This window comes from Caretta caretta, chromosome 9, assembly GCF_965140235.1.
Source record: "Caretta caretta isolate rCarCar2 chromosome 9, rCarCar1.hap1, whole genome shotgun sequence".
Classification (NCBI taxonomy): Eukaryota; Metazoa; Chordata; order Testudines; family Cheloniidae; genus Caretta; species Caretta caretta.
In genome coordinates, this window is record NC_134214.1 from 32,593,577 (window position 1) to 32,616,978 (window position 23,402).

Consider the following 23,402-nt stretch of genomic DNA (forward strand, 5'->3'; position numbering starts at 1 on the left):
TCTTTGAGAAGTGTCCCTTTAAGAGTCTTGGCGCGGCCAACCAGGGCACTACTACTACAAATTTCCGATTAGAAGTGCAAGGTGCCAAGACACCTAAAGTGGAGCATCCACAGGGACAACCATCTTGAAGAACCTCATTTATTGCACAAGGTGAATAACCTTCTCTATCTCTGCACACCCATCCAGTACTGATGGTGGTACCTCAAGCTCCTCCTGCTGCCCCACCATTACCGAATGACTTTAGAGGAGGAGGATTCTGACGAAGATTTTGCCTCAGCCTTCCAAATATCTATGCAAGGGTCTCCACTCCACGCCTATGAAGGTTCTGTTCCTGAGGAACCTGAACTCATTTGTGACAGATGTCCACAGCTACCATCCTGCTGGGGCAAGCACTAGTGGGTTGCGCCACCCCCCTTGGCCCTACTAGCACCCCTGGGTGGCTTATCGCAATCCATTCTCTGGGACCTCAAAGTCTACTGTTTGTAGAGATAGACAACCCTTCTCACACTCCCTTTCCAGGAGACCAGAGTCTCAGGAAGAGACCTTTGAGGAACAAGAGGCCAGGGTTGACAAGGTTTCTCCAATTGCAAACATCTCTTCATCCTCAGATGAAACTGTCATGCCACCTACACCATCCTGGCTGATGATTTTAAGCAGTTTCAGGATTTCATCAAGAATATTACGGATTCTTTACAAATCCCCTGGTGGAGATTAAAGAACTGCATGATAAGCTGCTCAATATCCTCCATACAGGCTCCTCTGCCCATATTGCCCTGTCAGTCAACAAGGCACTCCTGGATCCTGAAAAGGTCATCTGGCATATTCTGGCCTGAAGTCCTCCCATGTGCAGGAGGACAGACAAAAAATATGATGATCTTCCTAAGGAGTCAGAATTTTTATTTTCTCACCCTTCTCCTAACTCCTTGGAGGTTGAGGGGGTTAACAAACCTGGAAGGCAGCGTGTCGTGTGTGTGTGTGAAAACAGCACCTCCCCTCTCTGGCCAGGGGAAGGGGGGATGTAAACAGCACCCACAGCTTACAGGAAAGGAGCACAGACCCCAGTGCTGCTCCTGCTCTAGCTGCCTTGGGTTGGCAGTGGGGCTCACAGTTTTGCCTGAAAATCTCATTGTCTTCAACTCTAAGTTGTAAGTGGGTGCCCTGCGTGTGGGGGTGGGGGTCGGGGTAGTGGTATGGTTGGGGTGGGGACAGGCGGCCCACATGTGCCTACCTTTTAGATGCAGTACAGGCACGCTACATATTTCTCTCCCCCCCCCCTTTTTTTTTTGTCTCTGCTGCTGCCTGATTGGTTACTTCTGGTTTCATATGGTGTCCAGTTGACTGGTTGGTCCGTAACTCTGGTGTTAATATATTTGAGGTTCCATGGTACTCTGTATTTGCCCAACAACAGTGAGGTTTCTCAAATGCCTAGGCAACTTTTTCTGCCAGTTAAACACCTACTCCAGTTTGGGACCTCAATTTGGTTCTTAAATGATTTACAAGACCACCTTTGAACCTACAGCTGCCTGCTCACTCCTCCATTTATTGATGAAAATGGCATTTCTGGTTGCCATCTCATCGGCTCGATGAATGGGGGAAATAGAAGCTCTTATGGCAATACCCCCCATTCACAAAATTTTTCAGAGGCAAGGTCACATTATGATTACACCCCAAGTTTTTGCCAAAAGTACCTTCTTATTTCCATACTAATCAGCCCATTCCTCTCCCCATCTTGCACCCTAAACCTCACTGGGATAAGGAGAAGACATTCCACATGATTGATATCAGGGGAAGCCTGGCCTTCTACCTTGACAGGACTAAATCTTTCAGGAAGACTTCCAGGTTTTGTCTCAATCACAGACAGAACAAAAGGAGCTGCAATCTCTAATCTCAAAGCATCTGCTGACATATAAGCTCATTCTACGAGATTTATTTCTACCTCCACAGCCTTTCTTAAGAACATTCCTATCAAAGGAGTATGTAAAGTCTCAACTTGTGCTTCTCTGTATGCATTTGATGAATGCTATGCAATAATTTGAGATTCTGCTTTCGAGAATGTGTTCGGTTCAGCTGTACTTTCTACCATACTGAACTAGACTCCAAAGCCCCCTCCTCCTTAAAGGAGAGCTGCTTGATTGTCACCTAGAATGGACCACCCACAAGGACTTGAAGAAGAAGAAGAAATTGTTACCCTGTGCAGTAAGTGTATTCCACTACCAACCCTCCATCCCCTCTGCTTCGGAGTTCCTTGTCATGGGGCTTCACAGTAGAGAAGGAACTGAGGACAGTTATCCATCACGCACAATACTATATAGCAATGGCATGGAGCACAAGGCTGAGTAACACGCATGCGTGGTCTGAATGGACACTGCTATGAGACCTCTCCGATCAAAAGCGCAAGGGGGCACAAGCGCACCTAGAATTGAGCACCCGAAGGACCACAGTTAGTTCACAGGGTGAGTAACCATTTCTTCAGTATAGAAATGTGAGGGGCTTTAATTAAAAAATCAGATTTTCTCTACACTGGAAGACACTCTGGACATCCGATGAGCTAGTAAATTTGACATCACTGATACTAAGGAAATGACATTTGAAGTAGGATTTTTCAAAGGCATCTAAGGGAGTTAGGGCCTAACTGCCATTGAATTTTAGTTGAATTTCAATAGGAGTGTCATGGGCTGTTTACCTCACACATCCTGTGAAAGGGTTAATATGGGCCAGTGAGGCCAGTTAACCTTCTAGCTTGCACCTGAAGGGTGGGCTAAGACTAATTAGAAATAAAGTCCAGCTTGGGAAGAGGAAGGCTTGTTTCCATAAAAAAAAATGGGTGAGACCAGTTGGTGGAAGGAAACCCAGAGGAGAAGGAGTTGGGGAATTCCCCATCTCTGAGAAGCAGCCTGAAGGATAAGTGAGAAGGAAAAAGAGAAGACGACCAGACAAGCTTCTCCAGGGACAAGTTGGTGGCCAAGCTGGAGCTTCCCTGAACAAGGGGCCAGCCCCTGGATTGGGGAGTGGATTGAGGCACAGAAGTATAGTAGCCTAAAGCAGTGGAAACATGCATGCTTTAAAGTGGCTGCCAACTGAGCCGAGCTGGGCTGCAGGTTTGCTTTTTGTATGCATTACTTTAGGACTTTGGTAAAGGACTCTGTGGCCCCAGAAAGGACAGGACTCTGACTGATCAGTGGGCTAGGACACCGCTATGGCCAGAGTAGGCCAAAGGACAGTGTGTGTGTGTGTGGGGGGGTGTTGAGTCTGCAATTTGCCATAGGCAGTTGTCACCTAACTTCCTCAGCTTCTTTGAAAATTCCAGATTAATTGTGATGGAATGTAATTTATAATCAAACTTTTAAAGGAGAAAGCATAGGTATTGACTGGCATAGAGGGAGAGTGTGGGAGGTAAAGCTGGTCTGTTCATGAATTCACTCCCATTTCCTAGGAAACATTTCAAGTGGATGGAATGGACTATGGAGTGCAGATGTAGTAATAACTTTACAGAAATATTTTCAGGAATAATCTACATGACTAATGGTTTATATATACTGTAAAACAAATATGTGGAGATATAGGGTACTTGAATCTGTGAGATCTTAAAATATTTTTTTGGAATCCATCAGCTAAATAAATCAGATTCTTCACCCTTTCATATAAGAATAAATGTTGTACCCTACTGTTTTGATCTTGTTTCATGTATTAATCCTTTTGCATCCAAGGAAATATGCAGTGATTTGTTATACTACCTCAGAATAAGGGTCTCCACATTTTTTAAGCTTTTCCTTCCAGTTTAACAAATTTTTTGCAGTCCACTTGTCCAATACTGCTAACAGTAACCACAGAGAGGTGAAATTAACCATCGCACCAGTTACTAAAAGCAAAATGATAAAGTCCAAAATTTTAACTACCTTCTCATTTCAGTTATAGATGTGTCTTGTCTTGCTTCTGAAAGAAGCTGAATTGGGGGAAATATAGGCTTAAGACATTGTTGGTCAAAGATGATTGAATGCGCTTAATTTTTATTGTCACGACCAAAGAGAAGCCTGACTAGCAGAGATAAAAAGATGAAAATGAGACTGATGAAGTTTCTAAACTAATAACTTTAGAAACTAAAAGTTTCTAAACTAAACATTCCTCCTTCAGTGAAAGTCGGTTACAGAGGCTTGTCATACAAGAGGTCTCTCAGTTTAACTTGCAGTGCTGAGTCAACAGCATAGTGGATGAAGGGGTTGGTGATCCCTGTTGTGAGTCATCAGGAAAGTATTTCCTAAACTGGGTTTGAAATTAATATCTCAGATGCTGATTTATGAGTTTCTGGTGGTTCTCAGCCTGCTAGTTCCTTCTCTTAATGAAGTCTGAAGCAAGAAATATTGACTCCCCAGTTTCTCCTTTGTATTCAGGAAGACCAGTTTCCAAATATTTTGGTGAATGCTTCTACCTTGTTATACTGTGCATAGACAGAACATTCATATTCTGTCCCCGGAGAAGAATTTTTCAGCTCAATTAAGCATCCAGAAATGTCGGCAAAATACATTGTTTGCCATCTGCCATGAATTACTGAATCCATCAGCAAGGGGAGATTGTTGATAATTCTGAACCCCTGCTCTTAATTTGAAAAGCTGAGTGGTGCTTTACTTCCTGAGAATTGCCTGAGTTCAGTGTGAAATAGTTGCTGGTGGAAGAATCATGATCCAAGGAGGAGTGCAAAAAGTAGAAAATTCACCGGATAATCTTTGATGTTCAGTACTTAACAGCTTCATGAAAGATATGATGAAGATTTTCAGACACCTTCTTAACAGCAGGAGCTTGGCTATATGTGAAATAGTGGAATCATTAGGTGCAGTGTTTTGGATTTGTGCGATCAGGATGCAGTTGTCACCTGTTGTTGGATTGGCTTCATTTGTGGAGATTATAATGTTGTAAAAGTGATTGTAATAATTCCCACTCCATGTGCAAATCTTTGACTGTCCCCTGAGAAAAGAACAGGAGTACTTGTGGCACCTTAGAGACTAACTAATTTATTAGAGCATAAGCTTTCGTCAGCTATAGCTCACTTCATCACTATGCGTCGGGGGAGGGATAGCTCAGTGGTTTGAGCATTGGCCTGCTAAACCCAGGGTTGTGAGTTCAATCCTTGAGGGGGCCATTTGGGATCTGGGGCAAAAATTTGGGATGGGTCCTGCTTTGAGCAGGGGGTTGGACTAGATGACCTCCTGAGGTCCCTTCCAACCCTGATATTCTATGATTTCTGTGACTAACACGGCTACTACTCTGAAACCTGTCCCCTGAGTTGTCTCAAATACTTCACTTGATGTGTGTTCTGGCACAGCTTTACAAAAGTGTGAGTCTTTTTCAACTGAACAGTCACTCAGCCATCTCACGAGTAAAAGCTATGCAATACCAGAGACACCAGGTGAGTTGCTAAGTAGACCCATTCCCTTAATTTTGAAAGCAGCTGCTCTCTGACATCCTCAGTTGTATCATTAATAGGGTGACCAGATGTCCTGATTTTATAGGGACAGTCCCTATGTTTGGGGTTTTGTCTTATATAGGTGCCTATTACCCTCCCACTCACCCGCAGTCCCGATTTTTCCCACTTGCTATCTGGTCACCCTAATCACTAATAAAGTGTGAAACAGTGTAGTTCGACAAAGGCACTGTTTGCAGTTCGGTGATTTGCTTGAAGACTTTTAACATTTGAAACCATGTCTCTTGAAAAGAAAAACATGAGGTTCCATGTAATTGGTTGTGCCTTATACTCTGCACAGCTTGTATAGATATCAAATGAGAGACATTTGTGTTGAACATTACTAGTTTAATTAATCAAGACTTGTTAATGTTTTTTCAAGGCTTTAAGCTTTCTCTGAAAAAAAAATGCTCAGTTTATCTTCATGTATGATTAGTTTCCAAATGTCACAACAGCTTTGAAGGCTTCATACTTTCAGCAGGCAGCACTTGGAAACACATTACCCAGTATAGTTGCAAATTAACTGATGTAAAACCAGGCCATATTTGCCCTTGTATTTCTGCATTTTCTTTATTCTTTTTGAGCTGTTATTAGCACAAGTGTGTCCTTTTCACAAAATGATCTGTTTTTCCTGAATCACTCCTTAGCTAGACATGAACTCCAACACAGACTGAATTATCATGTCATGTGTACATAAATACATGCTGTTCGTTTTATACACTTACACATACTTTAAAATGGGATTTGTGTTGTTTTGTATAAGGCAAATCACACAGTACAGTACCACAGGTGGCTTGCAAGAGCCATTGTGGGCACAGGGAGGCCAAATTATGAAACTTTCTCTTACATAGAATCATATACTGAAAAATGAATTTTCAGAAATACTTTTTATCGCTATTTGAGTACCTTCCGCGAATGAGACTGTTTGTTTTTTTCTCAGTTGGGACTGCTGTTTTATGTTTCAGTATATCTGTATATTTCCCACTTGGAGGCTCAAGCCTCCTGATTTATATTAGGATTAGGAATATTCAGATCCCTTTAGAAACCATTGTGTAAAGTAACTTCTGTAATTTAAGAAAAGCATGTGTACATGTTAAATAGCTTTAACTGTGTGTTTGTATGTTTTGAATTGTAGAATTTAACAGCTTTAAGACTTCTTATTGTTTCTAATAAGGATCTGAATTTTTTAAAATCCTAAACTGCTTCATGAAGCTCTCAAAATAACTATTTTTAGTAGGGTTTTTTTATTCTTTCAGTGACTTTTTTTTTGTAATTAGATATAGTGACTCTAAATTGATTTTAGGTTGCATTGCATTTCTCCTTTATTAAAAATAAACTATTATTCATTTCTGGTTTACTTTTGCTAGTAATTTTTTGTGGAATATTTTCTTCGAAGACCCCACAAAATGTTCAAGCTGTAGCACTGACATTTAAGTTGAATTTTGTAAAGGAAGTGGACAAAAGTTGCAGCTACAATTTAAGGATTTTTTGTTAGTTGTGTTTTATTTAATCTCTCTGGAAGCAGTTTGTGGACTTGACTACTTTTCTTTTATTGTGTGTGTGTGTGTGTGTGTGTGTGTGTGTGTGTGCATACGTGCAAAATTTTAAGGTCTGTATCCAGTGGTTGGTTGGAAGATTGGGAAAGAGGTGGTCTTCTTAGCTGAAGGCAATGCATCAGATGCTGGCTCTACCATAAAATGGGCTAAGGAGTTAGGTAAGTGGCTTTTCAATTGTATAATGCTATAAAACAATTAACCCTGTAAGATGCTTCTTTATAGGGTCCTCTAGCTGGCTCCTGTTCATAGTATTAGGCTTCCATTTGTTCTCTTTAATAGATAAGTTGTCTAGTTTCTCCATTATGGAGCCTTGAAATTGACAAGAAAGCCAGGCTATCATTGGGGTAGGTGTGGGGCGCCAGCTAGAGCCCGACTGCCCCTGGGCTCCCTGCTCCCAGCCAGGCTGCAACAATCCAATCCCCACGGAGAACCTGGCTGCTGCTTGGAGGCCCCAGCTCCCTGTGGGGAGTCCGGCTGCTGCCCTAACATTGGGACTCTCAGCCCCCCACACTGCCCCTCTTAACTCAGTGGAAGCACTCCTGGTGAAGACAGAAGTGTGGACATCAACCACCATAGTAATTACTGCAGTGGTTGTAAGTTGACATAGCATAGGTCGACTTAAGTTTCTAGTGTAGACATGCCCATAGACTTCCAAATAGCCTAGTGGTTAGTAATCTGTACTACCATAGAAGAGACTTCTGTTCAGTTCCTGATTGTAGGGCCTGATCCTCAAGTCTTAGCCAAGCTGTGCTTGGTTTGGGACGTGAGGTTCGGGGAGCAAGGAGAAGAGGTTCTAAGCCACATTTCCACTCCATCTGCTTAGTCTCTTTTGTAACTTGGTGTAGCCCTAAGGACTATTATCCCAACTGGGAATTATCAATTCACAGGGCACCCCAGCCATACCCCTTCTTCCCATGATGTCATCTGTGCTGGGTGATTGGGAATGGGTGACATGAAGCTTCAAGGCACTTAGTAATTCCCTCCCACCAGTGGAATCCCCAGCTGTCCAGTTAAGGCTTCTTTCTGGTTGCTTGGCACTGTCTGAGCACCACAGTGTAGCTAGAACAGGGTGCCAAGGATCTGGCCTGTAGTCTTGTTGGATCTTGGCTGGCAGTTACAGCTTATGGGGGAAGACATCCTTTTATATTTCTCAGCATCACCTCCAGTTTACTTAGAGTAGCATTATTAGCTTCCACAAGTCCGGTATATATTACCCTGATGAGAGGGAATTATCCTTGATACAAGATTTTGACAGTTTAATGGGCTATAGCGTGGTACGGATATTTGAAGATGGTTGTGGATTTGGTTTCTTGATCCTGGATAGTTCTCTTTCATGGGGCTGATGGAATTGAAATTCAGAAAGATTTTTTTTTTCTTAATATGTGCCAGGTGAAATATTTAATTTAGGAATCTTGTCTATAATAATTTATTAAGAAAAGTAAAAGTAAATAATTTAGTCAGTTGACTTTTTTGTGTGGACCCCTACAGATCTTTTCACCAGTGTAGACGAGACATCAAGAATGGCACGAAATGTGATTGATTCTGAAGGAGTTTGTTTTGTTCCATCTTTTAGTGGTTTGCAGGTAAAAATATCATCCTTAATAATATGACACAAATGATTTTTTGTGTCTTGCTTAAACATTAATATCTGTCAATTTGCCCATTATCATGGTATCTATTTTTTTCTATTCAGGTTCTTGTTCCATGCCCATCACGGTGGTATCTGAGGGCCTCTGTGGTATCTGAACATCTAAAAACGTTAATGAATGTATCCTCAAAAAAAACACGTGAGGTAGGGAAATATTATTCCCATTTTACAGATGGGGAACTACAGTACAGACAGATTAAGTGATTTGCCTAGTGTCACAAGGACAGAACCCAGATCTCTTGCATTTCAGTCCAGTGCCTTGACCACCAGCTTATTCTTTCAAAGAACTGAGCTGGACTCAAAGTATTGGTTTTATGTCATTTTTTTACAGCCACGATTCAAGAAAGCATTAACTAAGTGCTTAAGAACTTCCCTGAATAAGGTTGCTTTCCCGAATTGGGGCCTTAAAGCATAGCACTAATGACTGTTAACCAACTATATGGTGGTATGTGGATTTAATTTTTAACTGTACATTTGTGTTTTCTTGTAGTTCTCAGTATGCACAACTCAATCTTGTTCAAATATACTAGAGGGTTGCTTCGTAGGCTGAGCTCATTGTACACACCAGGGGCTTTTAACATTCTGCAGTTTCTCCCACAAGCTCCCTGTGCACCACCCTCTTCTCTCCCTGTATTTCAGGTACTCCCTGCAACTCCCCCTTTCCTCATGCCAGGGACTCTCTGTATTCCCCCCCTTTGCCAGGGTCCTCCTTTCTCCTTCCATGCTCCTGTCCCCTCATACCATTATCCCCATTCTTCCCCTCCTGCAAGGTGCTCTGCATATCTCCCTCCTTTAGGGGTTCTGTGTAAACCCCCCCTCACCCTAGTTCTCCTTTCCCTTACATGCCAGGGTCTCTATATCTTCATTCATACCAAGAGCTGTGTGTGTCACTCCCTCCATGCCAGAGACTCTGTATGCCCTCCCATGTCCTCTTTCCCACTCTCAATTCTTATTTCTTTTTGTTCGTTTGTTTGTTTGGAGGATAAGCTATACAGGGTGTCAGCATTTTAAATTGCATTGGGAGGATGGGCAGAGCTGTAGTGAGGGGTTATTTGCAGTAATGCTGTAGCTGTGTTTGTCCCAGAATGTGCGAGAGACAAGATGGGTGAGATAATATCTTTTATTGAACCAACTTCTGTCGGTGGAAGGGACAAGCTTTTAAGCTTCACAGAGCTTTTTATCAAGTCTGGGGAAGGTAACCACAGTGTTCAAGCTAAATGCAAGGTGGGGCAGATTGTTAAGCAAAAGGGGTCCCACATGTTATAGGAGACCACTTAATTTTAAGTAGGCAATTAACACCTCTGCAGTCCTGGGACCAAGGAGGGGGTAGAAGGCAGCAGAGTGTAAAAACCAGTGTCTCAGTTAAATCCATGGTTTTTAGTGACCAGCAGAATTATGGATTTAAGTTCAGGCTCATCTTCTGAAGATGTTGTCATTTTGACAATGAGGACTGATAGGTCAGATACAGAGTGATCACTTTGTGTAAAATGTTCATCCACTGGTGATAGGGTGAATGTCTGTGTATGAGTTCATTTGAGAGTATAGTGATCATGTGGATGAAAACAGATAGTTGTTGTTGGGGCATTTGGTGTAGTAGATGGGGTACACCACATGTTGTGATAGACATGTATAGGACCATGGATCTTGGAAGGTATGTTGCGGAGGGTATCGTTCATTGTAGCAGTGGAGATAAGTCTGTATGTTTTGCATCTGTTGTTCTGGCAGGACCTGGTGCCACTTTGCGTTGGTGTGTCCTGGTCAATGGGGAGCTTGCTTCTGATGAGCTTGGCGAGATTGGGCGGTTGTTTGAAGGCCAGAAGAGGGAATTTAGGAAGGCTTTCTTTTGAGATGTGGTCCCCTTCGAGTATGGGTTGTAATTGTTTTATGATATCCTGTATGAGTTCCAATGTGTAGTGGTAGGTGACGAGTAGGGCTGTGCGGTAGCTGGGATTTTTTTTCTTTATTGAAGCAGTATCTCTCTGGGTGTTTGGGTGGCCCATTCCATGATGCAATCTGCTTCGTTGGTGGAATGTTCTTTTTTGGTAAGGTGTGTATCTTGGGCTTTATCCTTGGAGCATATTTTGTGGTATCTGAGTGTGTGGCTATAGATAACAGATTTTTTTGTTATGTCTGGCGTGGTTACTGGATCTGTGAAGGTAAGTGTGGTGGTCTGTGGGCTTCTTCTATATAGTTGTCGGTAACATTCTATTGTTGCGGCTGATCATGGTGTGCAGGAAGTTGATGTTGGTGTTGGGAGTGTTCTAGAGAGAATTTGATGGATACGTGATGGTTGTTGAAGTTAGGGTATTGTTAGGCTGGAAGGTGCGTCTCCCATTTTCCCCTTGCAGTTTTCCAGTTTCCATCACAACCAGTAGGGTTCTGACCATTGAGGCTTAAAACATTCTCTGACATTTTGGGATAGATTGGGTGTAGCATTCAAAAGTTGTCATGTTGCATCCAAAGAGAAATGCCATCAAGTTGAGCATAGAACCTCGCTTCGCTCTGCCAAAAATCACCTCTTTTTCCTTGGGTGGATTTGATTTAAATCAAATTCATTTAAATCGTGATTTAAATCACCAGTCAGGAAGACTATTTAATCATGGATTTCTACATAATAGTGCGTTCTTGTTGCTTGCTATAACCTTAATACGTATTCTTCACAACTCAGAGATAGATGTAGGTTTCATTTTTAGAAGGTACACGCTATACATTTTTTAAGTGATTTATTTTGAAAACTTTTCAGATTAGTTTTATAGCTATATCAGAAAATGAATTATTGTTTGGTTATTTCATTTACCAAAGGTAATTGAAGTAGATAGTTCACCTCCCAATGACTTCATAAATATCTCCAGTTCAACAGGTTAATCACTAATATTTGGAGGATATTCTTGCCATGCTGTATTAGGAGGAGAACGTCACCAGACAGACATTTACATTGTTTTATTTAACTAAAACAACAACATTATGTATTCTGGATTCTTTTCTTCAACAGCAAACATATAATATTTTAACAAAACAAGCGTATGAATTTTTGAATGTAGTTAACTCTCTTGTGGGAGAGTTAGCTTGGTTCCTCCCACTTTTTTCAGACTAGCTGCTGCAAAGTGATTGTTACGGAAGTATTTTGCAATTTCAACTACATTAGCCTTTATTTCTGGAACTCTGAAGTTTTTGGCTAGGAGGTGCATCAAATGAGCACTGCAACCATATGTTGTTAGCTTGGGACACTCTTCACTCTCTTCTAAATAATTTCTTCTCATCTTGGATACATTTGCAGCATTGTCTGTGACCAACCTGCGTACTAGACATTTGAATTTTTTTTCACAGTTTGTTATAGCTTTTACTGCTACTTCTTGTAAGTATTCTGCTGTGTATGCATTTCCTGATGTATCAATTGTTTCTGTAAGGAAAACATTCCCTTCTTCGTTGTCACACAAGCACATACAACAGGATCATTGTGGACATTGCTCCACCCATCAGGTTAACAATTTCACCCTCTCGACCTTTTGCACAGTGCTCAATTTCTCTTTCATACACTTTATCCTGCAATTTGCCTGCGACATCTGCTCTGTTGGGTGGACTGTATCCTGGTCTTAATGACTGAACCATGTTAATGAAGTGTGGGTTCTCAATCATATGGAAAGGAGAGTTTGTTGCATAAACAAACAGGGCAATTTTTTCATCAGTTACCTCTTTTTGTAATCTGGTTTTTGTAATCTGCTGGTTCTTATCACAAACTTATCTATGGTTGTTTCTGGATGATGGAGTTTTTTTTTTCTTTTTGCTACAGGTGATATACTGTGGCTATGTGACATGCATGATGTGACTGAAACACTATCATTGGCAGATAACTCTGAAACTATAGAAAATGATGGTGATTTTGAAGGTAGATAGTCTTCAGAATCCTGTATGTTGAGGATGGATTCTCCTAAACAAAATAAGTCAGTGCAGTTATTTAATTATTATTACCATACTGCTCATTTAATATTACTCATTGCATTCACTGACACGCAGTACTACTTTAATGGTGAAATTGTAAAAGGAAGATCTGCCTATTTCATCTATTTATTTTTTATCACAACTGCATCTAAAATGATAGTACCATAGAGTAACAACTGTTTTTTGCTCAAACATGAGAATTCAAGAATAGTCCAGAAGGAAGACAGGCAGTCCTGAAGAAAGAAGTATGAAATAAAAAAGTTTACCAACCTGCAGATCCTGCATATTCAGACATGTTCCTTTCATCATCTTCAATGCAGCTTCCTCCTGAGAAGGAACACTCTCATGATGTTGTTTCATTTGGACAACCGGGCCTTGCATTTCTTTGTTGCACTGCTTTCATTTTGCATGCATGCCTGTTTTACCCACAGGTAGAGGAACTTTATTAAAATATTTCCAAACTGAATCTCTTTTACAGCCTGCTGCCATTATAGGTTTTCCCTTCTAGTGTGAGAATGATATGGTAGATCTCAAGTCAATGAAGTCTACACTCAGAAAGACCTCAAGACTTCTGGAATATGCTGCTCAAACCATTTCACTTTTGTTTCTACTGTCTGTCCCTCCCTTCTCACATTTATCTCCAGATGTCGTCTCCTCGTCCAGATCTATTCCACCCCCAACAATCTTCTATTCATTGAACTTTTTGAAACTTTTCACTTTTAGAGAGACATAAGGGATTAACTCTGAACACAAATTTGCAGAGGGACAATAGGGTTGAGGTCTGTTATTTCTCTCCTCTATATATTTATTTATTTAAAAACATTTTTGCTGTTAACAAGCATGTTATCACTGGAGATACATCCACAGTTTGAGAACTGCAAAACTAAGCATCTCTGATAGTGCTCAGTCTAGAAGATAGAGTCCCATCGGGTAGATAGAAAGATTAATCTAAAAATCTATATAGAAGCCCCTGGAACCCCATAAGATTGGGGTCCCTAATCCATGAACTATTGGAACTCATTTACAAAACTTTTCTTAAGATTACATAAATATATTGTCTCATACTATAGAATTAGAATTTATAATCCCTATTCTATGATGAGATATCTTTGAGCTATAATGTATTTTATTTAAAACTATCTTTAGATAGGTTTTTTCTTCAAAAAGCATTTTACCAAATAATCCAATTTAAATAAAAAAAATTGATTTTTTTTTAAATCACTGATTTTTACCCACCCTGGTTTTTCCCCATTCCCCCAAACTGTCTAGTGTAACTTTTGGTTGTTAGTTTAAGATACATGGTATCTGTGAAGGTTTTGCCACTTTTCTACCTTAGGTCCAAAAGTACAGTACTTAGTTTTGACAGGTGTATGCCAGTCTGCCCACTCTATTATTCCCACAGTCTGTTTTTTAAAAAGCAGAATCTCAACCTCTTTATCATACCCCATCTCTAAAGCACTAATGGGAAAAGGAAAGAAAGGGGCTCTTTGTTTCCACAAGAGAGTCCACAAAATCTTGATCAGTAGATTTATTTTGAGAAGTAGGCTGCTTAGTTAATCTAAGCTGCCTTCATTTGGTGGCTTTTTTGATTTCCTTCCATTTTGGGTAAAATAATATGGATTCTGACTAAGTTTTTGTAATTGCAGACAGAAATTTTGAGGGGGACATAAACTGAATCTTTTCTGAAATTTTAGGCCTGTAATGCTCAAGTACTAGAGATGTTGGGAGTGCTTGATTACACAACATGCAACTTTTGTTCCTTGCTGGAGAAGACCAGCGGGGAGATACTAGGTCCGTTGCTAGTGAAGATTGTCAATGCCTACATTAGAGACCTCATGGTACCAGCTTTTCTTAAGGAAGCTGTTATAATGTAGGTTTTGATCAGAAAATCCACAGTTGACACTGACAATTGGCTACTATCACATCTTCAATTCTTTGTCAAAGTTGTAGAGAAGGCTGGGATGAGATGGTTCTCAGAGGATCTAAATACCTTAAGTCTCCCTTGATGATCTAGATACAGGCTTGGGTATGGGATAGAAATGGCACTGGCAGCATGTAGATTTCTTTTTATCAATGGGTGAAGATCTGGTGTGTGTTGATATTGTTGGATATAGTGGGTGTTTTCAATACTGTTCATTGTGGAGTGTTGATAGCTTGACTGCAGCAGAAGTGGATACTGCTGCTCTTGGGTGTCTCCATTCTTTCCTGGCTGAATAGTCGCAGAGGGTGTTGTGGGGCAGCTGATTCTCCTCCTTAAGGATCCTGTCATGTCGATTTCCACAAGATTTGTCTTCCCAAACTGTTCAATATGGGTAGGGGCTTGTTAGTGAGGAATTATGGGGCAGTCATGTTTTCAGTACTCTGCTGCCCCACTTTATATCTTTGTCCTTTCTGACCCAGTCAGTGCAATTGTTCCACCTAGCCCAATGTTGTTGGGGCATAAATTAGATCTAGTTGGCTGAAATTCAGCCCAATTAAGACTGGAGTGATACTAATAAGTATGGGGAGGAGCTACAAGATTAGACACGAAGATATCACTTCCTCCTTTAGTAGTGCAGGTGGGCATGCCATTTGTGACTTGGGTTCACAGTCTCATGGTATTGATTGGATCCTCAGTTGCTACTGGATTATCATATCATTGGTGCCCCAGAATACTTTTTCCATCTACATTTGGTTTGTGAGGTTGCAGCTGTTTCTTTTGGATGCAGACCTTATTACCATGATTCATGCCTTTGTCACACAAAGATGGGTTTAGTTAAGTGTGTTCTGTGTGGAGCTTCAGCTCAAATCAGCCTGGAAACTCAGGTGTTGAAGGCTATAGCTTCTGAAGGTGGTATTTATGGGAGCACATGACACTAGAATTCTATAATCTGCACTGGTTTCCTGTTGGAGTGGAGTTTAACTTGCTGTTTCTGACCTATAAAGCCCTCAGTGGCTTAGGACTTTCTACCTGGGACACTAACTCCCTCCCCATGCCTATTGCTTCATTTTTGTCAGTAGAGACATTTGAATTGGATCTCTCTCAATTTAACACAGGTTGCTGGTACTGAAGTGTTCTCTATGAGGGTCCCTAAGCTATTTTCTCATTTTGTCTGGAATTGTGTGGTTCTGCTGAGATTCAGAGCATGTTACGTAGGACACCTATTTTACTCAGGCTTTTGAAGAGAGAGAGAGACTTGATGGAGGTTGAGATTTGTATGGAAATTTTTGTGGGAGTTGTGTTGCAGGCTGTTGGTGGGGTCAGCTTAGTTTAGATGTCTTTTGACACTTGTGTAAATCAAAAGAAATTACTAGTTGTTACTTAAGATGCCAAAAAGGGTAGTACAGAATGGCCTGCATGCAGATACAGTTAATGTGATCAGAGCTGATGTCCTGCTTTGGGCAAGTCTACATTAAAATGCTCCATCCAGCTGCACCGCTGTTGCTCTTTAATGAAGACGCTGTACGCAAATGGGAGAGAGCTCTCCTGTCGGCATAGTTAATCCACCTCCTGAGAAGCAGTAGCTATGTCAGCAAGAGAAGCTCTCCTGTCAGCATAGCACTGTCTATATGGGGGGTGAGGTCAGTATGACTATGTTGCTCAGGGGTGTGGATTTCCCCCCACCTCCTCCCTGAGTGACATAGTTATACCGAATATACATCTGTAGAGTAGACCAGACCTTTATATTTACCCACTTGCAAAGCTTAAAGAGATGCTGTCAGATAGTTTAAGGCCTAAATGTTACATGCCTTAAAAAATTCACTAATAATGTTTTTTTGAGGAACCTTGTCTTCCTATTCTTTGCAATTAATACCATATAAATATCTAAAATAATTTAGGTAGGAGCTTTCATCCCAACATTTTACAAATTTCTTAATCAACTTGTGTGAAAACACAGAATTTTTTGCAATTTCCCATTCCCCCCGCAAAATTACCCCTGCCCAAGGCCCTCTCATCTTGAGAGGACTAGAAATGGGAACTCCATACCATTGAATAAAAGATCTCTTAGGATCCAGAACTCCCAGCACCAGAAGGGCTTGAGATATCAAACTTCAAAGTTGTGACATTTTTCACTGTAGAAATGCTAGTTTAGGCAATTTTTTAGAGACTTTTTTATGGCTCCTTACAAGCCTTGTACAGTTGGACTTGTGACTTTACAGAAAGAAATGAATTATTTTAACAACTCTTAAATGTTTCTAAAACAGCTATTCTGTAATATGTGACACATACAGAATACATGATGATACAGGTTGATCATCCCTTAATCAGGATGACTGAGAAACTTACTCAGGCATTGCTATTTTTGAGTAACACAGCCATCACAACATTCTTCTAAACAACTTTTTATACTACATCATACAATCATGAATTCTTTATATCTATACAGTGTGTATGTTTGGGGGGTGGAGTTGGGGGGGAAGAGGGTGAAATACTGAATAGATTTATGGTATGAAGTAGGCACCTGAAGTGGAGTAAGCATTTCTGGAGTTCAACCATGACACATCTACCCTGCTGTACAGGTTAGCTCCAACTATCTTCCAGGAATCTAAATTTGATTGCTTGGTTAGGTTTCATAGACATCAGGATAGCAGGGGTTGGACATGTTATGGAGGCAATATGTTCATTTCCTAGATAGAGTCAAATGTTTCTCTGACACCTCCTGTTATGAGAATGAGGACAAGGCTTCTCCCCTCTTAACTTGGATGATGTTGCTGTGATGTGGCGCATTTCTCATAATGGGACAGAAGCATTCCTGCTGTACAAATTTAAAATGCATATTTCCTTGATTTATTATCACTCACTCATCTTACCTTTGTTCTAAAGTTTGTGTAAGTCATACATATATATTATGTGTGATATGTTATAAAAATGCAAATAAAGCTTTTAAACAAAGTGAATAAAACTCTGGTCCTCTAGACATTCACCTTTAATATATATCATGAGTCCTTTCCTTCCTATTTATTTGCTTATATTTGATAATCCACACACTTGTCAACAAGGAACCTTTTATTAGTAGTATGGTTGGCTTAAACGCTTGACAAGTTGGAAAAGGTGGTTGTACACTGGAGAACTGAATATATTCTTTACTGACTTTAAACATAACTAATTTCTGAATTAAGTCTCAGTGTGCAACATACTAGCCTTCATCTGGGCAAGTGGGTTGTCACTTCATTTACATCCTAAGTACTGAGCATCAACAACTCTTACCAAAGTCTATGGGAATATTTGGGAGTTCAGCACCTGTCAGGGTTGGGCTTTAATGCATTCCCAGTTTCCCCCACAGATGCCTACTCTTACATTTGTACTTTAAAGTAATTTATACTTCCTTGATTTTTTTGGTGGTGTTTTGCGTTTTTTTTATGTCACAATATGATTAAAATTAGGGCTACTTCAGAATTCTGTATAGCAGATATTTAGGGAACTAAATAAAAATCCTGGAAAGTTTTTTAAAATGTCATGTGTTATTTTTAAAATTGAAAAAACATTTAACATTGCCTTAATGCATTTAAGGGCAAGTAGAGTGACAGTCTGTCACTCAAATCCACCAAAACAGTGGACCGCAGAGATGGATGCAAAAACCAATCTGCCAGTCATCCTATTAAAGGAGATGACTTTTTTATGAGACAGCCAGAATTAGTGTGTTGCATCATTATGTCATTCAAAACATTAGTCCAATTATGTTACGTAATTTAAATTGATGAGCCTCTTCAAGGCTACTGTATTATATTATTGAATTTTTCTGTACAAAAAGTATGGGGAAAATCAGTAAACCCCCCCAAAAAAAACCTCCCCCAACTTTAATAATACTGTACTCTATCTTAGACACTTGTACTTTAGTTGATGTGTACTCTATGTATATTTTTATAGGTATTACCAATGAGTGATAGTTAGTGTACAGAAGTCTGGGAGGAAAAACAAATGCAGTAATAGGAAATCTTTTTGCTATTGAAAGAAACTGATTTGAAAGCTGATTTTTCTGAAATATAGACAGCTAAAATAACACTATCCAATGCTTACATATGTCTTAATTGTCTTCTTCTCATTATGCTTCCTGTAATTGTCATGTGTAAGTTATTTTTTTTTCTACTTGTATCCTTTTTCAAAATGCTACAAATATAACTCAGTAATTAATTTTATAGTCAAACCTTTATTTCAGGTTCCTGTGAATGATCCTTATGCATGTGCTTCCTTTATGGGGCTGAAACCTTCTACTACCAGAAACCATCTTATACGAGCTATGTTGGAATCTATCGCTTTTAGGTATTGAGTGCAGTCTTTCTTAATTCATTATCTTTAGGATTTCTGTTTTCCTCTCATCTAATTATTCTGTATTTTGGTCACTCAGTGTGTGAAATCAGATAATCACTTGTTACATGAATGCATGGACTTCAGCAATTTATAAAATGCTAACGGTGGTAATTTATTATATTAATTGACACTGACAGGAAGTTTTGTATATTTATCAGGGGTTACTGTTTTTGTTAACAACTGACCCAGCATAACAGTTCTCAAATTAAAATGGACTTGGCCCTTCTGCATGTCCAAAATCTGTCTTCTACCTGACATTTGCCCTTATTTCCTCACTACCTTTATGTGGAAAGTAAGCCTCTTTTCACTCTCAACCTATTTTAAGTAGGCATGAAGTTGGAGGCTGCTGGGTTAATTTTTAGGTCCTCCTGTATAACATAGTGATAGGCATTTTAAAAATACATAAGAGAGACAGAAGATACATTAGCTGCTGAATTGGGGTATGTGTCTTTTGCATACATGGAAAGCTGAAAATCTCATCCAAAGAGCTGGCAAAGAAAGCTTCAAATATATCTTTTCCTTTCAGATGTATGTTTTTCCCTATAACTATTAGGGTAAGTTAAACTACTTCTTTGAGTGATGGTCCTTATGTGTGAGTATTCCACATATTAGTGCTCATGTGCGCTGTGAGCCCAAGTCTGGAATTTCTTCAAAGCCGTGTCCATTGACCTGCACAGGCACAGTAACTCTACTTGTGCTCCAGACCACGGGTATCAGAGGTAATGTGGGTTGACGCCTCCCAGTTCCTACTTATCACCGCATGGCCTGAGTTGGAATTATGTCCTCCTTCACTATTGCAGAATCTGTAAAATGTAATGGTAAATAGTTTATATCATAGCTTAGGAATTCTAGTTAGTATCTAGTTTAGTATAGAATAGAATATCCCCGCCCTCACTCCCCAGTTGGAGGGACATCCTCCCTGATCCCAGGACTATGCCCAGGATCCCAGGATTCAAGAACTCAGTCTCCTGACTTACTCATCCTCCATCAGCAATGAGCATCATTGGTGCCTCTACTGTCTGGGTGAGGTACATATCTCTGTGAAGTTCATTATCTGTAAATCCTTCCCACCCAGAACTAGAGAGGCCAAAGAGCTCCGATTGAAAAAGTTCCTTATGGAAGAGGCTCGGTCTGACTCAAGCCTGGGAGACCCCCCTGTACTAGCGGACTAGCAGTGCCCCTCCAAGCACAAGCCTGTGCAGCAGGACTGATCCCTGCAGTGGACTGTCCAGAAGAAACTTGTTTCCTCTCCAAGCCAGTGCAGGTTGGGTGAGATGTCGCATATGGGACCCGCGGAACCAGCTCCACTGAAGACTCCCAGGCTGGAGGATAAGGCACAGAAAAACAGGGACCTGCTGGTAACTGCAGGACCAGGGGGCAAAGATAAACGCTCTCCAGTCCCATCTCTGAGGGCAAGTCCAGATTCATCATTGGTACCCCCTTGTCAATACAAAGACCATCAGGCCATGTCCGACAAACCAGAACCTTTGGGTGAATGTTGGAACTCCTCAGACTTTGGGCTCTAGGGAGACCCTTGTAACACCAGATAACTTCCTTCCCTATATGCAGTCTCCACTTTTGGCCCTGCCCTCCTAAGAGATGTCTTTACCTCAGAAGAGGAACTGTTACCATTATCTCAGGAGAGATCCCATCTCCATCCATTCAGCAGGAGCATCTTGGTACCAACCAATGGAACCGTCCTCAAAATCAGAGAAGATAGCTGCACCAGTATCTCTGTGAAGACACGGGAGCCCTGACAGACAAGGCATTATTTCCTGTTGTGACGGGGCAAGGCCAGATGGCTATAGAAAAGTAGTGGGAGATAGATATATTAGCTCCAGACTAAACAAATCCCTGGTACCAGGTTAAGTGAAATGGAAACTGCTCCAGGTCAGTTAAGACACCTGGGGCCAATTAAGAACTTTCCAGAAGGCAGGGAGAATGCTAGGTTGATTGGGTCACCTGAAGCCAATCAGGGGCTGGCTGAAACTAGTTAAAAACCTCCCAGTCAGTCAGGTGGGTGTGCATGTCAGGAGCTGTGGAAGGAAGTTGCGCTGTTGGAGAGGCTGAGTAGTACACACCATATCGGGCACAAGGAAGGAGGCCCTGAGGTACGGGTGAAGTGGAGCTTGAGGAAGTGAGGGCTGCTGTGGGGGAGTGCTATCACCCTCATATCGGGTAAGTTGGTAAAAAATAGTCAGCTGCTACAAGCAGCTGTGACGCGTAGCAGTGACGTGCATGCATGGGGCCGTGAGCCATTGTCCCACCATCCCAGTGGAGATAGAGGTTCAGGGAAACCCCATTGAGGTGACCGTGGGTATAGTTCCTAAACTTCCATATCCTGTAGTCATTGGGAGGGACTGTCCAGGGTTTGATAATTTACTTCCCCCAGAGAGGCTGGAGGGAGGTGGGGACCCTGAGGACAGCAACTCGTCACCGGGGGAATGTCAACCCCCAGTGTTCGCTGAGATTTCTCAGGATCTGTTCTCAGCCCCCTGAAAGACCCGGAAGACAAAAAAAGAGAGGAAGGCTGCGAAGGCCTTGGGAACCCGGATCCTGACCCAGGGCCAGAAGACCTCCCTAGTAGGCAGATGGACGCGAGCAGCCAACAGAGAAACTTCCACCTCAGAAGATGAGCCAGAAGCTGCCCCCAGCCATGACGGCGGTGATCCGTTGGAAGAAGCAGAAGCCGGCCCCTGGGAGCTTGGGCAGGTTAGTCCCGGGAGAGAGACTTTTGGGCGGGACCAGGCAGAGGACCCCAGCTATGATCACGCCAGGAAAGAGGTGGCCAAGATCGATGGGATACCCGTGGATGGGAAGGTCCGGGGTCCCAGACCTTACTTTACAGTGAAGAAAGATCTCCTGTACCGCGTGGTGCACATGCAGGAGCAAGAGATACAACTACTTCTGGTGCCACGAAAACATCAAAAAACCATATTGAGTCTCGCCCACAGTCACCTGTTTGGAGGACACCTAGGGGTAGAGAAAACCCAGGCACAGATCCTGTGGAGGTTCTTCTGGCCAGGAGTACATGAAGATGTCCGGCGATACTGCACCTCTTGTCCGGACTGTCAGTTACATAGCCGTTGCCCGCACTTGCGGGCTCCTTTGATACCTCTTCCAATAATAGAGGTTCCTTTCGAACGGATAGCCATGGATCTGGTAGGGCCCCTGGAGAAGACAGCTCGGGGCCACCAACATGTGCTTGTTGTGCTGGACTATGCAACCTGGTACCCAGAAGCCGTTCCCCTGTGCAACACAGCTTCCAAGACAATAGCTAAGGAGCTAGTACAGATCTTTACCCGGGTTGGGCTACCGAAGGAAATATTGACTGATCAAGGGACACCTTTCATGTCCAAGTTGATGAAAGATCTCTGTTCGCTGCTCCATGTACAAGCCCTACGGACCTCTGTATACCACCCGCAAACAGATGGCCTTGTGGAAAGGTTCAATAGGACCCTCAAGGCCATGATCAGGAAAGTGGTGAGCCAGGATGGGAAAGATTGGGATACCTTATTGCCTTACCTCATGTTCGCCATCCGGGAGGTTCTGCAAGTCTCCACGGGTTTCTCTCCATTCGAACTACTATATGGGCGCCACCCTCGGGGCATATTGGATATAGCCAGAGAAGCCTGGGAAGAGGAGCCAAATCCCAGAAGGAACATAGTTGAGCATGTACTGCAGATGAGAGATCGGATAGCCCGAGTTACGTCCATTGTATGGGAACACTTGGAGAGAGCACAGAAGACCCAACGAACCCATTATAACCACCAAGCGAAGCTTTGATGGTTCCAACCAGGGGATCGGGTGATGGTACTGGTGCCCACAGCAGAAAGTAAACTGTTGGCCCAGTGGCAGGGATCCTATGAAATAATCAAAGCCGTGGGAGAGGTGAACTATAAGGTGCGGCTGCCAGGCCTCTGGAAATTGGAGCAAATTTACCACATCAATCTTCTAAAACCTTGGCATGATCGAGAGGCATGCTTAGTCATACAGGAGACCCTTCCCCGGGAGGATAACTTACACGAGCAAGTGAGGATATCATCCGCCTTGACGCCGTTCCAAAAGATCGAGGCAGCTGACATGATTAATTGCAACAGAGATGTGTTCTCTACAAAACCAGGGCAGACGACTGAGACCTATCACCATATCTGCACGGTCCCCAGAGCCAAGGTAACATTGAGACCCTACCGAATCCCAGCAGCCAAAAGAGAAGAAATCAAGGCCGAAGTAAAGAAAATGTTAGAATTAGGGGTTATTGAAGAATCTTAGTCAGTGGTCCAGTCCAGTTGTTCTAGTGCCTAAACCTGACGGTACCATGAGATTCTGTAATGACTTTCGCCGACTGAATCAAATATCCCAGTTTGATGCATACCTCATACCACGCATCGACGAACTGGTTGACCGACTGGGTAGTGCCCGATTCTTGACTACGCTGGATCTGACAAAAGGGTACTGACAGATTCCTCTGACCAAAGAAGCTAAAGAAAAAATAGCATTCTCCAACCCGGATGG

General features: G+C 41.9%; 1 protein-coding gene across 10 annotated transcripts in view; it reads left to right on the plus strand.

Moving 5' to 3' along the window:
• GK5 (glycerol kinase 5) overlaps window positions 1-23,402 on the plus strand; it is a 78,488-nt gene that overhangs the window by 39,378 nt on the left and 15,708 nt on the right. For 9 of the 10 annotated variants that reach the window (XR_012669888.1, XR_012669889.1, XM_048864571.2 and 6 more), the window contains 4 exons: window positions 7,065-7,169; window positions 8,500-8,594; window positions 8,705-8,803; window positions 18,736-18,839. Coding sequence is in view for 8 of the 10 variants with exons in the window: in XM_048864571.2 (XP_048720528.2) it covers window positions 7,065-7,169; window positions 8,500-8,594; window positions 8,705-8,803; window positions 18,736-18,839 (403 nt within the window). In the remaining 2 variants the exon portion in view is untranslated. The remainder of the gene's footprint in view (window positions 1-7,064; window positions 7,170-8,499; window positions 8,595-8,704; window positions 8,804-18,735; window positions 18,840-23,402) is intronic. The other variant, XM_048864574.2, reaches the window with a different exon arrangement.